Consider the following 12,814-nt stretch of genomic DNA (forward strand, 5'->3'; position numbering starts at 1 on the left):
TGTGCCTTAGATTTAAACTGAGATGATACTAAATTTTGCAAATGTAACTTTAATAAAACTGGGCTCTTTTAATCTAGTCACTGCGTTTACATATATATGACATACAGCTCCACTTCCAGAAATCTTCAGAGCAGTTTATCTTTACCAACATGTGCTCGAAAAAAATTGGAGCAGTGATTAGAGCACTCAGTATAAGCAAAGATCCTTAAAAATTCCCTGTACTCATCTTTTTCCTCAATCTCACTCTTTCATTAGCTCTCGTCTCCTCTTCTTCTCTGTCCCCTTTTGTCTATGCTGAACTTGTGTAGAGTAACTTTGGATGCCCTTATTCCTTGCCACTTTTCTCTGCATGGCTCATCTGATCAGAAAACCAAAGACCCAGCAGATGGAGCCAATGAAGCAAGTCTAGAAGACAGAAGGGTCTTTTATTACAGAAGACAGAAGGGTCTTCTGAAGGAGGTGTGTGTGTGTGTGTGTGTGTGTGTGTGTATCTGTCACACAAGTAAATGCTTTTGCTATGTTACAAACCACTCCAAAACTTTGAGGCTTGAACAGTCATAATTCATCATTTCTCATGATCTGTGGGTTGGCTGGTTAGTTTATAGTTTAAAAATGAATGGTTTTCTGAGGAGCGCATACATGAGACAATGTGCCAGGCAGTGGGTTACTTTCTAGGGATACAATGATGGGGGAAACGCTTTCCTCCCAGGATGAATTTGTAAGCAGGTTTGTTTGGGGGTGTGGGAAGGAGGAGTTAACAGATACATTAACTCTGAAGCCTTAGATAGGTCTCAGTTTGCTGGTTTCACCTGGCCTGTGTTCATCTGCAGGGTTGGCCAAACTAGGAGGTCCAAGATGGCTTCACCCCATGTCTGGCAGTTGGTTCTGGCTATTGGATAGGGCATTTCAGCTGTTCTCCACCTGGACTCTCATCCTCCCATATAGACCACTTGCTTTGCTTGGTGACTTTAGGACAGAGATACAAGACAGCTAAAATAAAACTATAAGACTTCTTAAGCCCTAGAATCATATGATATAAAGTCATTTATGCTGCATTATTGATCAAAGTCAATACAATGCAAGATCAGATTCAAGGAGAGAGGAAATCAATTCTGCCCTTGAAGGGAGGAAGGACAAAGTCACATTGCAAAAGAGGATGTATTTTTGAACTGGAGGCGTTTGTGTCCATAATTTAAAATCTGTGCTCTGGTCACTATGATTTATATTCTTTCTACATCAGAATGCACTCACCCCCTCTCAAGAAATCAAAAATGTCATCCAATTATGTCAGCAAGCTCCAACTCCAGTGTCATGTGATCTTCATCTGGTCCAGACACAGGTGAGGCTCCTCAACTGCAATTCCTCTCAATCCCTAGGCCTGGAAACTAAAAAGAGAGGTTGCTGCTGCTAAGTCACTTCAGTCGTGTCCAACTCTGCGCGACTCCATAGATGGCAGCCCAACAGGCTCCCCCATCCCTGGGATTCTCCAGGCAAGGACATTGGAGTGGGTTGCCATTTCCTTCTCCAATGCATGAAAGTGAAAAATGAAAGTGAAGTCGCTCAGTCGTGTCTGACTCTTAGTGACCCCATAGACTGCAGCCTTCCAGGCTCCTCCATCTGTGGGATTTTCCAGGCAAGAGTACCCGAGTGGGGTACCATTTCCTTCTCTGAAAAGAGAGGTTACTTCTTCCCATTCATCTGACATGCAGTCTTGAGACAGGGAGGGACCATTGCAACAGATGCTTCTGTTCAGAAAAGGGAAGAATGGAAAGGAGATGGTAGTCATACTCTGAAGTTATCCTGAAATCGAGCCAGACACAGGTGGCCCGTCCCTTTCATTCAAGAACAAGGGTCATTCCCTGTCTTTTTGATAAGAAGTGGCTCATATTTGTGGCTGATAGTCTTCTCAGCTTCTTTTAGCCATATAAATTTGTGGTTCCAAAATCTTCTCTTCATTTTGAATTATCCAATCCCTTTAGTTCCAACGGGTGGCGTTTTTGCTTAACAGATTTGTTGGCTTTCCCTAAATCTGCTTGGAGGTTATCCTGTGTCCTCCAACCCAAAGTCTGAATTAAACTTTGCATCACAGGCCACTGCAGTTGGCAGTGCCCTCAAGTTTCTCAGAAGCTGGATTGTCTGGGTGGGATCATCAACCAAGCAATGCCTTAAATCTTTCCAAGTCCTTCACAATGGTCTTACAGTCACATTCTTGATTTACTGTTATCCTGAAGCTATTTTTTGCTTTGCAAATCTTTTTCCACGAGAGACTGACAATGACAGAACAATAATTTTTTCCACTGCACCATATCAAAGGCTTTCTATGTTTCCTCTAAATTCTGTTTGCAAACTTAATAGTTTCTTCTTTGGTTCATCTCCCTTTCTTCCAGGACCTTATCAGTTCAGTTCAGTCGCTCAGTCATGTCTGATTCTTTGCGACCCCAGGACCTTATAATGTGCAGTTAAAAAAAGCCAGTTGACATCTTTCTATAGGAAAATCCCCCTAGCCAGTTGCAAAAGTTCAAGTTACTTCCAATGACAGAATATAAATGCATAAAATATGTGTAGTTCTCCTTCCAGTCCCAGTTGGCAATTTTCTCACTGTTCTTTCAGCCTTGACCAACAGTCTCTTTGTGACCTTCAGCCTCCTTCCCCACCTCATCCCAAGGCCAAGGCCACATGTTTTCGATTTCTTTTAAAGTACCACTGACCTCCAGTAACAATTTCTGTTTCAATTAGCCTTTGCTAAACCACCATCAGGACTGAGAGAGTTAATGCAATAATACATATGGTTTCCGCTGCTCCCGTGGGTGGGCTATGCGTTTCCTCTGTTGACTGTGCCTGGAAACATTCACTTGGCTACGTTCAGCAGGAAAATCAGCAGGGCTGGCAAGTCCCCTTGTTCACGTGTCTGGCAGTTGATTCTGGCTGTCACCCTGGGTGCTTTAGGTGTCCTCCAAGTGTCTTTGTTCCTCTAGGATGCTGTATCACCACCAGGACAGAGTTCATAGAGAGCCATGATGGAGCCTCAAAACCTTTTAAAGCCCAGCCTCTGAAGTTGAATGAAATCACTTCAGCCATGTTATTGATCAAAGCAAGTCTGAAGGCCCAGCCTAGACTCTGTTGTTGTTGTTGAGTTGCTCGTGTCTGACTCTTTTGTGACACCGTGGACTGTAGCCCACCAGGCTTCTCTGTTCATGGGATTTCCCAGGCAAGAATACTGGAGTGGGTTGCCATTGCCTTCTCCAGGGGATCTTCCTGACCTAGGGATCAGTCCCACATTTCCTCATTGGTAGGTGGGTTCTTTACCACTGAGCCACCAGGGAAGCCCAGACAGACTCGCTCAGGGTGGGGAAGCTGTCTCTCTATCCTGATAGGAGGAACAGCAAAACCACGTTGCAAAGGGTGTGCTGACCAGAATGGAAGGAGTTTGTGGACATATTTGGTAATCAGCTATAGCCTGGTCATAGCAAACACCCTCTTCCAACAACACAAGAGAAGACTCTACACATGGACATCACCAGATGGTCAACACCATAATCAGATTGATAATATTCTTTGCAGCCAAAGATGGAGAAGCTCTATACAGTCAGCAAAAACAAGACCCGGAGCAGACTGTGGCTCAGATCATGAACTCCTTAATGCCAAATTCAGACTTAAATTGAAGAAAGTGGGGAAAACCACTAGACCATTCAGGTATGACCTAAATCAAATCCCTTATGATTATACAGTGGAAGTGAGAAATAGATTTAAGGGACTAGATCTGATAGATAGAGTGCCTGATGAACTATGGATGGAGGTTTGTGACGTTGTACAGGAGACAGGGATCAAGACCATCCCCATGGAAAAGAAATGCAAAAAGGCAAAATGGCTGTCTGAGGAGGCCTTACAAGTAGCTGTGAAAAGAAGAGAAGTAAAAAGCAAAGGAGAAAAGGAAAGATATAAGCATCTGAATCCAGAATTCCAAAGAATAGCAAGGAGAGATAAGAAAGCCTTCCTCAGTGATCAGTGCAAAGAAATAGAGGGAAACAACAGAATGGGAAAGACTAGAGATCTCTTCAAGAAAATTAGAGATACCAAGGGAACATTTCATGCAAAGATGGGCACAAGGAAGGACAGAAATGGGATGCACCTCATGGAAGCAGAAGATATTAAGAAGAGGTGGCAAGAATACACAAAAGAACTGTACAAAAAAGATCTTCCTGACCAAGATAATCACGATGGTGTGATCACTCACCTAGAGCCAGACATCCTGGAATGTGAAGTCAAGTGGGCCTTAGAAAGCATCATTACGGACAAAGCTAGTGGAGGTGATGGAATTCCAGTGGAGCTATTCCAAATCCTGAAAGATGATGTTGTGAAAGTGCTACACTCAATATGCCAGCAAATTTGGAAAACTCAGCAGTGGCCACAGGACTGGAAAAGGTCAGTTTTCATTCCAATTCCAAAGAAAGGCAGCGCCAAAGAATGCTCAAACTACCGCACAATTGCATTCATTTCACACGCTAGTAAAGTAATGCTCAAAATTCTTCAAGCCAGGCTTTAGCAATATGTGAACTGTGAACTTCCAGATGTTCAAGCTGGTTTTAGGAAAGGCAGAGGAACCAGAGATCAAGTTGCCAACATCTGCCGGATCATCAAAAAAGCAAGAGAGTTCCAGAAAAACATCTATTTCTGCTTTATTGACTGCCAAAGCCTTTGACTGTGTGGATCACAATAAACTGTGGAAAGTTCTGAAAGAGATGGAATACCAGACCACCTGACCTGCCTCTTGAGAAACCTATATGCAGGTCAGGAAGCAACAGTTAGAACTGGACATGGAACAACAGACTGGTTTCAAATAGGGAAAGGAGTACATCAAGGCTGTATATTGTCACCCTGCTTATTTAACTTATATGCAGAGTACGTCATGAGAAACGCTGGGCTGGAAGAAGCACAAGCTGGAAGCAAGATTGGCGGGAGAAATATTAATAACCTCAGATATGCAGATGACACCACCCTTATGGCAGAAAGTGAAGAGGAACTCAAAAGCCTCTTGATGAAAGTGAAAGAGGAGAGTGAAAAAGTTGGCTTAAAGCTCAACATTCAGAAAACGAAGATCATGGCATCTGGTCCTATCCCTTCATGGAAAATAGATGGAGAAACAGTGGAAACAGTGTCAGACTTTATTTTTTTGGGCTCCAAAATCACTGCAGATGGTGATTGCAGCCATGAAATGAAAAGACGCTTACTCCTTGGAAGGAAAGTTATGACCAACCTAGACAGCATATTGAAAAGCAGAGACATTACTTTGTCAACAAAGGTCTGTCTAGTCAAGGCTATGGTTTTTCCTGTGGTCATGTATGGATGTGAGAGTTGGACTGTGAAGAAAGCTGAGTGCCAAAGAATGGATGCTTTTGAACTGTGGTGTTGGAGAAGACTCTTGAGAGTCCCTTGGACTGCAAGGAGATCCAACCAGTCCATCCTAAAGGATATCAGTCCTGAATATTCACTGGAAGGACTGATGCTGAAGCTGAAACTCTAATACTTTGGCCATCTCATGCGAAGAGTTGACTCATTGGAAAAGACCCTAATGCTGGGAGGGATTGGAGGCAGGAGGAGAAGGGGACAACAGAGGATGAGATGGCTGGATGGCATCAACAACTTGATGGACATAAGTTTTGGTGAACTCCAGGAGTTGGTGATGGACAGGGAGGCCTGGCGTGCTGTGATTCATGGGGTTGCAAAGAGTCGGACACAACTGAGCGACTGAACTGAACTGATAGCCTGGTCCTGTAATTTTTTTCATGTATAAGTGAAAGTGAAGTGAAAGTCACTCAGTCATGTCCAACTCTTTGCGACCCATGGAGTATACAGTCTGTGAAATTTTCCAGGTCAGAATACTGGAGTGTGTAGCCATTTCTGTCTCCAGTGGATCTTCCCAGCCCAGGAATCAAACTGGGGTCTCCTGTATTGCAGGCAGATTCTTTCCCAGCTGAGCTACCAGGGAAGCCGCTTTTCATGTGTATGTTTAATTTAAAATCTAAACATTGGGTAATTTTAAACTTTTTCATTCTGTTGAAATATTTGATATAACTTAGACCCTACCCATATTATATAACAAAACTAGTGATGATTTTAGTAACTATAAATCAACAATTTGGATCATGTAATTTTGATCCCAAAACAACTAAAATTTTAATTTAGATCACTGAATTGAGGCTTTTATTAAATGAATAATGGTTATGTTGCCATCATATCTTTTTGTTGTTTTTTCCTTTGTAGCCATATTTGATTGTGTTGAGAAATTGAACCTGCTTATTTCTATTTATAAATTGCTTTCCAACTTTGTTGAGGTGAATATATCTGCATCAGAAATGAAAAAACTTTATTAGCTGCAATTATGAACAATATTATTTTAAATATTTGGTTTGTTTTAAATTAACATATTTACTCTTAGGCGACTTAGACATCATTGTCATTAAAGCATCCAAAGAGTCTGCAAAAACTAATTAGAGTCTGCAAAAACTAAAAAAGTTAATCATAACTTATTACAAACTGTGAGTGTATTAATATATGATACCCTAATGTTTTTGTCAGAGATGGCAGTGTCAGACTTAACTGTATCTGTTTAAACAGTCTTTCTTCTTGGTATTTCTATATTAAAGATGACATTGATTAAGAATGGATATACCTAGAAATCCAGTATTTTGCTGTTTATGATTGTTCATAACTGTGATAAAAATGTTCATTTTTATTTGCATACCCATGAATGCAATGCTGTGTATCTCAGAAATAAATTCTGATGGACAAATTTGTTAAATATATTGAAATATGCTAATTTTAATTACTGTTAACATTTTAAAAGATACCATCTGTTAAGAGGATATTGGCATTTATGTTAATTTTTTTTAAATTTGGTAATGCTAGTTAACAGCTGCTGATGGTTGGGTTCTGTGTCAGTTTTACATAACATATTTATATAGAATAAATTTATTAATATGGTAAAATGAAAATACAGTTAACATACTTCTAGGCAGCAAACTTTTCGTGATTGATTGCAAAGTCTCTCAATAACCCAGGTCACCTTTTCCTGTGGTCTCTGGGCTTATCAGCCGGTCTTTGTTACTATGACTCATCAGGAAAAAAGCTATTGACTATAGTCAGGTGACAGTTTCTGAATAGTCAGATGTAACCACCTTTGCTGCATTAGGCCCATGTCTGCAACGTGTCATGATCTTGCCCTGAAACAGCCTAGTACTGAGGAAATCTATAGATGGGGCCAAGAAATACAGAAATTGAATATCAGAGCTAGCTCTCTTTATTTTTCACTCATTTTTTAGAGAAGGATATTGCCATGGGATTTGGGGATTATCACACATAACAACATTACCCAGGGCTGTGTGCAGCCAGCAGCTTTCCTAGGTAGACATCTCTCTAACTCGTGGGGACCAGCTGTTATTGAAACAGAGGTAGTGATGGAAGCCGCAGGGTTGAAGGACCTAGAGAATTTTCATAACTAGTTTTGTGGTTTTTTTTTTTTTTTAATCCTCACGGTGTGGCTTTTAGAAAGGAATCAAGTTCAAGCCCTAGGAGAGGGGATTTGGAGCTGCATCTGCTCAGTAACACTCACCTAGACCAAAAGTTCGTCCTGAATCAGAGCGCAGTGCATGTTCCTGTCGGGGGGCACCCAGCTCCTAAGCTGGCTTCTCATCTCCTCTCTCCTCTGTGCTGATGCTGCTGTTCCATCCAGAGATTTCATGATGCATTTGCAGTGGGCGTGAATTCTCATAATCTTCCCTCTCAAACCTGCTACTTTTTTCTTCCCTCCTTCCTCCCTTCCCTCCCTCCCTTCTTTTTTTTTCTTACTTCAGAAACTTGTGGCGTCTGAAACTTGGTACTGCCACTGAGTGACCTTGCTGAAAATGCTTAGCCTCTGTGTACTTTGGTTTTCTTTCTTTTGGTTTTTGGTCACGTCAGCGGCTTGCAGACCTGTGCTCCCTGTCGTGGAAGTGTGGATTTTTAACCACTGGACCATCAGGGAATTCCCCCAGTTTTCTTATTTGTAAAATGGACATTAAAGTAGTTCCTCTTGTAGATTTGTTATAAGAAGTCAGAGCGTTAATAAGTATTTATTACACAAGAATAATAATTAATCAATTTAATTGTAATATGATCTATAAATAGATAGGGAAACAAGTGCCTGATACATAGGAAGACTTAACCATTATTATTATTTGGGTTTGCTTCCGGTAGGTACTTGAAAGTTAAAAATGCATGTTTAATGTGATTACGAATAGTGGTTTCTTTAAATTTTATGAATATATCCAGATTTCCTCTAAATTTTAAGACTTTGCTTTGTATTTTCTTTATTCATTCAGCAGGATTTATATGTCACATTTGTGGGCATTGGGAACAAAGTTACTGTCCTCAGGGGTTTATATTCTACTAGGCAGTCAAGGATTCTGACCTGAAGCCCAGGAGAGGTCAGCTCCAGAGATGAAATCTACCTTTCTAGCTAGTTGAAATTACATTTCTTTGAGCATCACCTTTAAAAGGTAAGGAATTGAGGTGATATCTTTTTCATCTGTGATCCTTACAACAATCAGTTTATAGCAAACAGTTGACATTCAATAGATGTTGGTGTAGAGAGTAGAATTCACCTTTTCCTTGAAAGCAGTTATACCGTTTCAATCATTTAAAAACCATTTTATCTATTTTATTTAGTATTTGGGGCTGCTTCAGGTCTTAGCAGCAGCATCTCTCATTGCAGCCCAAGACCTCCAGAGCATGTGGGCTCTGTGTTTGAGGTGCATGGGTTCAGTTGCCACTGGCATGGGGGATCCTAGTTCCCCAAGCAGGAAATGAATCCATGCCTCCTATATTGGAAGGCGGACTCCCAACCAGTGGACCACCAGGGAAGTCCCCTGGCATTTATCTCCGTATATCTCTAATTAAAGCCTGCTTGAAGCAGACCTGTTTTCTTTGTATATTAGGTTTTCCTTATTGCATAACAAGTTACCAAACTCAGCAGTTTAAAACGATGTTCATTTATTATCTCCAGATTCTTCTGGGTTAGGAGTCTGTGCAGATGGCTGTGCCATGGTCTCATGAGTCCACAGTCAGGGTGCTAGCTGGGCTGCACTCTCGTCTGGAGCCTGAAAAAGGAAGAATCCACTTTCAAACTCATCCAGAATTCATTTCCTTGTGTGTGATGGAGCTTCTTCCGGGCTCTTGGCTGGAGGCTGCCCCCCTCACCCACTACTTCCAGAGGCAGCCTGCAGTTCTCTGCTCCAGGACCCTCTCCAGGGATTGGTCACATCTTGGCTGTTTGGTTGTTTACGCCAAAAGGAGAGTCTCTCACTCCAGTCAGCTCAGGAGTCTTACATGAAGTAACACGTTCATGGGTGTGGCATGTCATCACCTTTGCTGTCTTCTGTTGATTAGAAGCAGTTCACAGGTTCTGGCTGCAGTTGTTCACACAAAGGTCATGGACTCTAGGATGTGGGAGTTCTTGGAGGTTACCCTATAGTATGTTCACCGCACTCCCCATGGGATGGAGTCCCCAAAATGCTTCTATCTTGGTACATTACTGTACCCTCCACTATATACTTTCCCTTTCTTGTTTCTCTCCACCTCTAAATATTTACTTTTATTATAATTTTTTTTTCTATTTTGACTTGCCTACCTTTTTCTTCCAGTTTTATTGAGATATAATTGACATGAAGCGCCATACGAGTTTAAGGTGTAGAGTGTAATGATTTGACTTACACACACCATGAAATGATTATCACAGTAAGTTTAGTGACTATCCCTCATGTCATATAGATACAAAGTTAAAGAAATTGAAAAAAAAATTGTTTTCCTTGTGATGAGAACTCTTAGGATTTATGGTCTTTAAACCACTTTCATATATAACGTGGAGCGGTGTCAATTGTATTTATCATGTTGTATATTACTGTAGTGCATTGTTCATTGTATTGTAGCAACAATAAAGTACTTAATTTATCTTTTAACTGGAAGTCACACCTTTTGACCACCTTCATCCAGTTCCCCCCCCCCCGCCACCACCACTTCTGCTAACCACAAATCTGATTTCTTTTTCTATGCCTTTGTTGGTTTTTGAAGTATAATTGAAAAGTATAAATACTATGCTAGTTCCTGTTACACAACACAGTGATTCACTATTTTCATACATTTCGAAGTGATCACCACGATAAGTCTAGTTACCAACTGTCACCATACAAAGATATTACATAGTAATTAACTATATTCCCCACCCTGTACATTTCATACCTGTGACTCATTTATTTTGCAGCTGAAAGTTTGTACCTCTTAATCTCACTCTCCTATTTCTTTCCTCCCCTCAATGCCTCTAAGCAATCACCTGTTTGTTCTCTGTATCTATGATTTTTTTTTAATTCTTAGATTTGACATATAAGTAAATCATACAGTATTTATCTTTTTCTTTCTCACTTATTTCATTTAGCATAATACCCTCTAGATCCATCCATGTTGTTGCAAATGGTAAGATTTCATTCTTTTTAATGGCTGACTAATATTCCACTTTATAAATGTGGATTTATACCACATCATGTTCTTTGTTTTTTATCCATTCATCTATTGATGGGCACTTAGCTTGTTTCCGTAGCTTGGGTATTATAAATGATGCTACAGTGAATATAAGGGTGCATATATCTTTTCTAAATAGTGTTTTCATTTTCTAAATATCCAGGAGCAGAATTGCTGGATTGTATGGCAGTTCTGTTTTTAAATTCTTTGAGGAATTTCTATATTGTTTTCCATAGTAGCTGCACCAATTTATATTCCTTCCAATAGTGCATAGGGTTTCGTTTTCTCTACATCCTTGTTATTTTCTCCAACGCTTCTTATTTGTTGGTTTTTTTGTAATAATAGGTGTGAGATAATATCTCATTGTGGTTTGATTTGCATTTCCCTGATAATTAGTGATGTTGAGCATCTTGTCACATACCTGTTGGCCATCCATATGTCTTCTTTGGAAAAATATGTATTCAGATCCTCTGCCCACTTTTCAGCTGGATTTTTTTTTTTTTTTGATGTTGAGTGATATGAGTTCTTTGTATATTTTGGATATTAACATCTTACGGGATACATCATTTGCAAATATCTTCTTCCATTCTGTAGGCAGCCTTTCTGTTTTGTTGATAGTTTCCTTCACTGTATAAAAACTCTGCAGTTTGATATAGTCCCATTTGTTCACTTTTGCTTTTGTTTCCCTTGCCTGAAAATGAGTATTAAGAATATGTTACTAAGACCAGGGCCAAAGAGCATACTGCCTATGTTGTCTTCTGGATATTTCCCTTTAGAGTCATTGTGGTAGAGACTATATCCTGTTTATCTGTCTGCATCCCACAGAAGTTAATTGGTCTCTGTGAATTTCTTTTTTTTAACAGCTTATTGAGTTTAATTATTCAATGAGTTTTCAGTAAGTGAATGAAAATAAAGTGAGTGAAAAGTGAAGTCGCTCAGTCGTGTCCGACTCTTGGCGACCCGTGGACTGTAGCCCACTAGGCTCCTCTATCCATGGGATTCTCCAGGCAAGAACGCTGGAGTGGGTTGCCATTTCCTTCTCCAGGGCATCTTCCTGACCCAGGGATTGAACCCAGGTCTCCCGCATTGCAGGCAGACGCTTTAACATCTGAGTAAACATATGGCTAAAATTTCACAAATTTTAAAGCATTTGCGGATGATTTTTTTTAAAAATAGTCAAATTCCTTAATATATTTGGAGCCTTATTGATTTTTCCTTCAAGATAATAAATGGCAAGATGAATTACAAGATAAAATAATCTATATATATTATTATAGATAATTAGGGCTTCCCCAATAGCTCAGTTGATAAAGAATTGGCCTTATATATAGCATATATATTATATATAATATCATTTCTAGAATTGTGTGACTATGAATTTTTTCATGATACAACTTCCTGACTTGTTATCTAACCAGCTAATTCTTTTTCTTCTAGATGAGCAAGAGATAGTACAAAAACGTACTTTCACAAAATGGATCAACTCTCATCTGGCCAAGGTAAATAAAACTCCCCAGAGTTCTATGTTTATTTAGTTTGAGCCAATAAATCATTAAATTCACAGCATAAAATAGCACTACCATGATTATTGTCACTCTTACCTAGTCAGTGTTGGCAGTCCTATGAATTTGATTGTCACCTAAGTGTGGCATTTGCTAACCTTGCCTTTAGATAATCAACAGATAACCAGAGTAAAGAGCAGTTACTTCATATCATTTCCATGAATCCTGATGGAATATTTCATCCACTTCTTTCTTCTGTACTAACCTGTGTGCCATACCAGAAGGAGAATTCATGCTAGATTTTTGTTTGTATTTGTTTCTATTTGGAACAGAAAGAAACAATGAGTGGTCTACCCTGAGCAGAGAATTTTATCTGAAGAAATTGTAATGGTGTCTAGACTCCCCTCTCAAGTGCTTTTATAGAAAAGTAATTATGGGGTCAGGACACTACAAAAACTAATCATTCTGAGATTATGCATACTGATGTTGGATGGTGTCAGGCGACTATGTATTCATTCATTGTGATTATTTTGAACATAAATACTAATGTAAAAGAAATTCCCAGGTAGGTACATTACAATAAAATTAATCTCTTATAATGTTGATGAACAACTGTGTGAACCAAAAAACACTGCATTTGTAAAAATAATGTCGATGATACAATGATTTTCTGTGTTCAGTTAGAGGATCTTTGCTGAGGCGCTACCTGTAAGTGTCCAAGGTATAATCCTATTAATATGAGCAATTTTTGACTGGGGACTTCC

The 12,814-nt window shown here is 39.7% G+C and overlaps 1 protein-coding gene across 15 annotated transcripts in view; it reads left to right on the plus strand.

Moving 5' to 3' along the window:
- The window catches only part of SYNE1 (spectrin repeat containing nuclear envelope protein 1), a 494,933-nt gene that overhangs the window by 76,738 nt on the left and 405,381 nt on the right, over window positions 1–12,814 (plus strand). For all 15 annotated transcript variants that reach the window (XM_044924087.2, XM_044924084.2, XM_044924085.2 and 12 more), the window contains exon 3: window positions 11,986–12,047. In XM_044924087.2, coding sequence (XP_044780022.2) covers window positions 11,986–12,047 — 62 coding nt within the window. The remainder of the gene's footprint in view (window positions 1–11,985; window positions 12,048–12,814) is intronic.

Source organism: Bubalus bubalis, chromosome 10, assembly GCF_019923935.1.
Source record: "Bubalus bubalis isolate 160015118507 breed Murrah chromosome 10, NDDB_SH_1, whole genome shotgun sequence".
Classification (NCBI taxonomy): domain Eukaryota; kingdom Metazoa; phylum Chordata; class Mammalia; order Artiodactyla; family Bovidae; genus Bubalus; species Bubalus bubalis.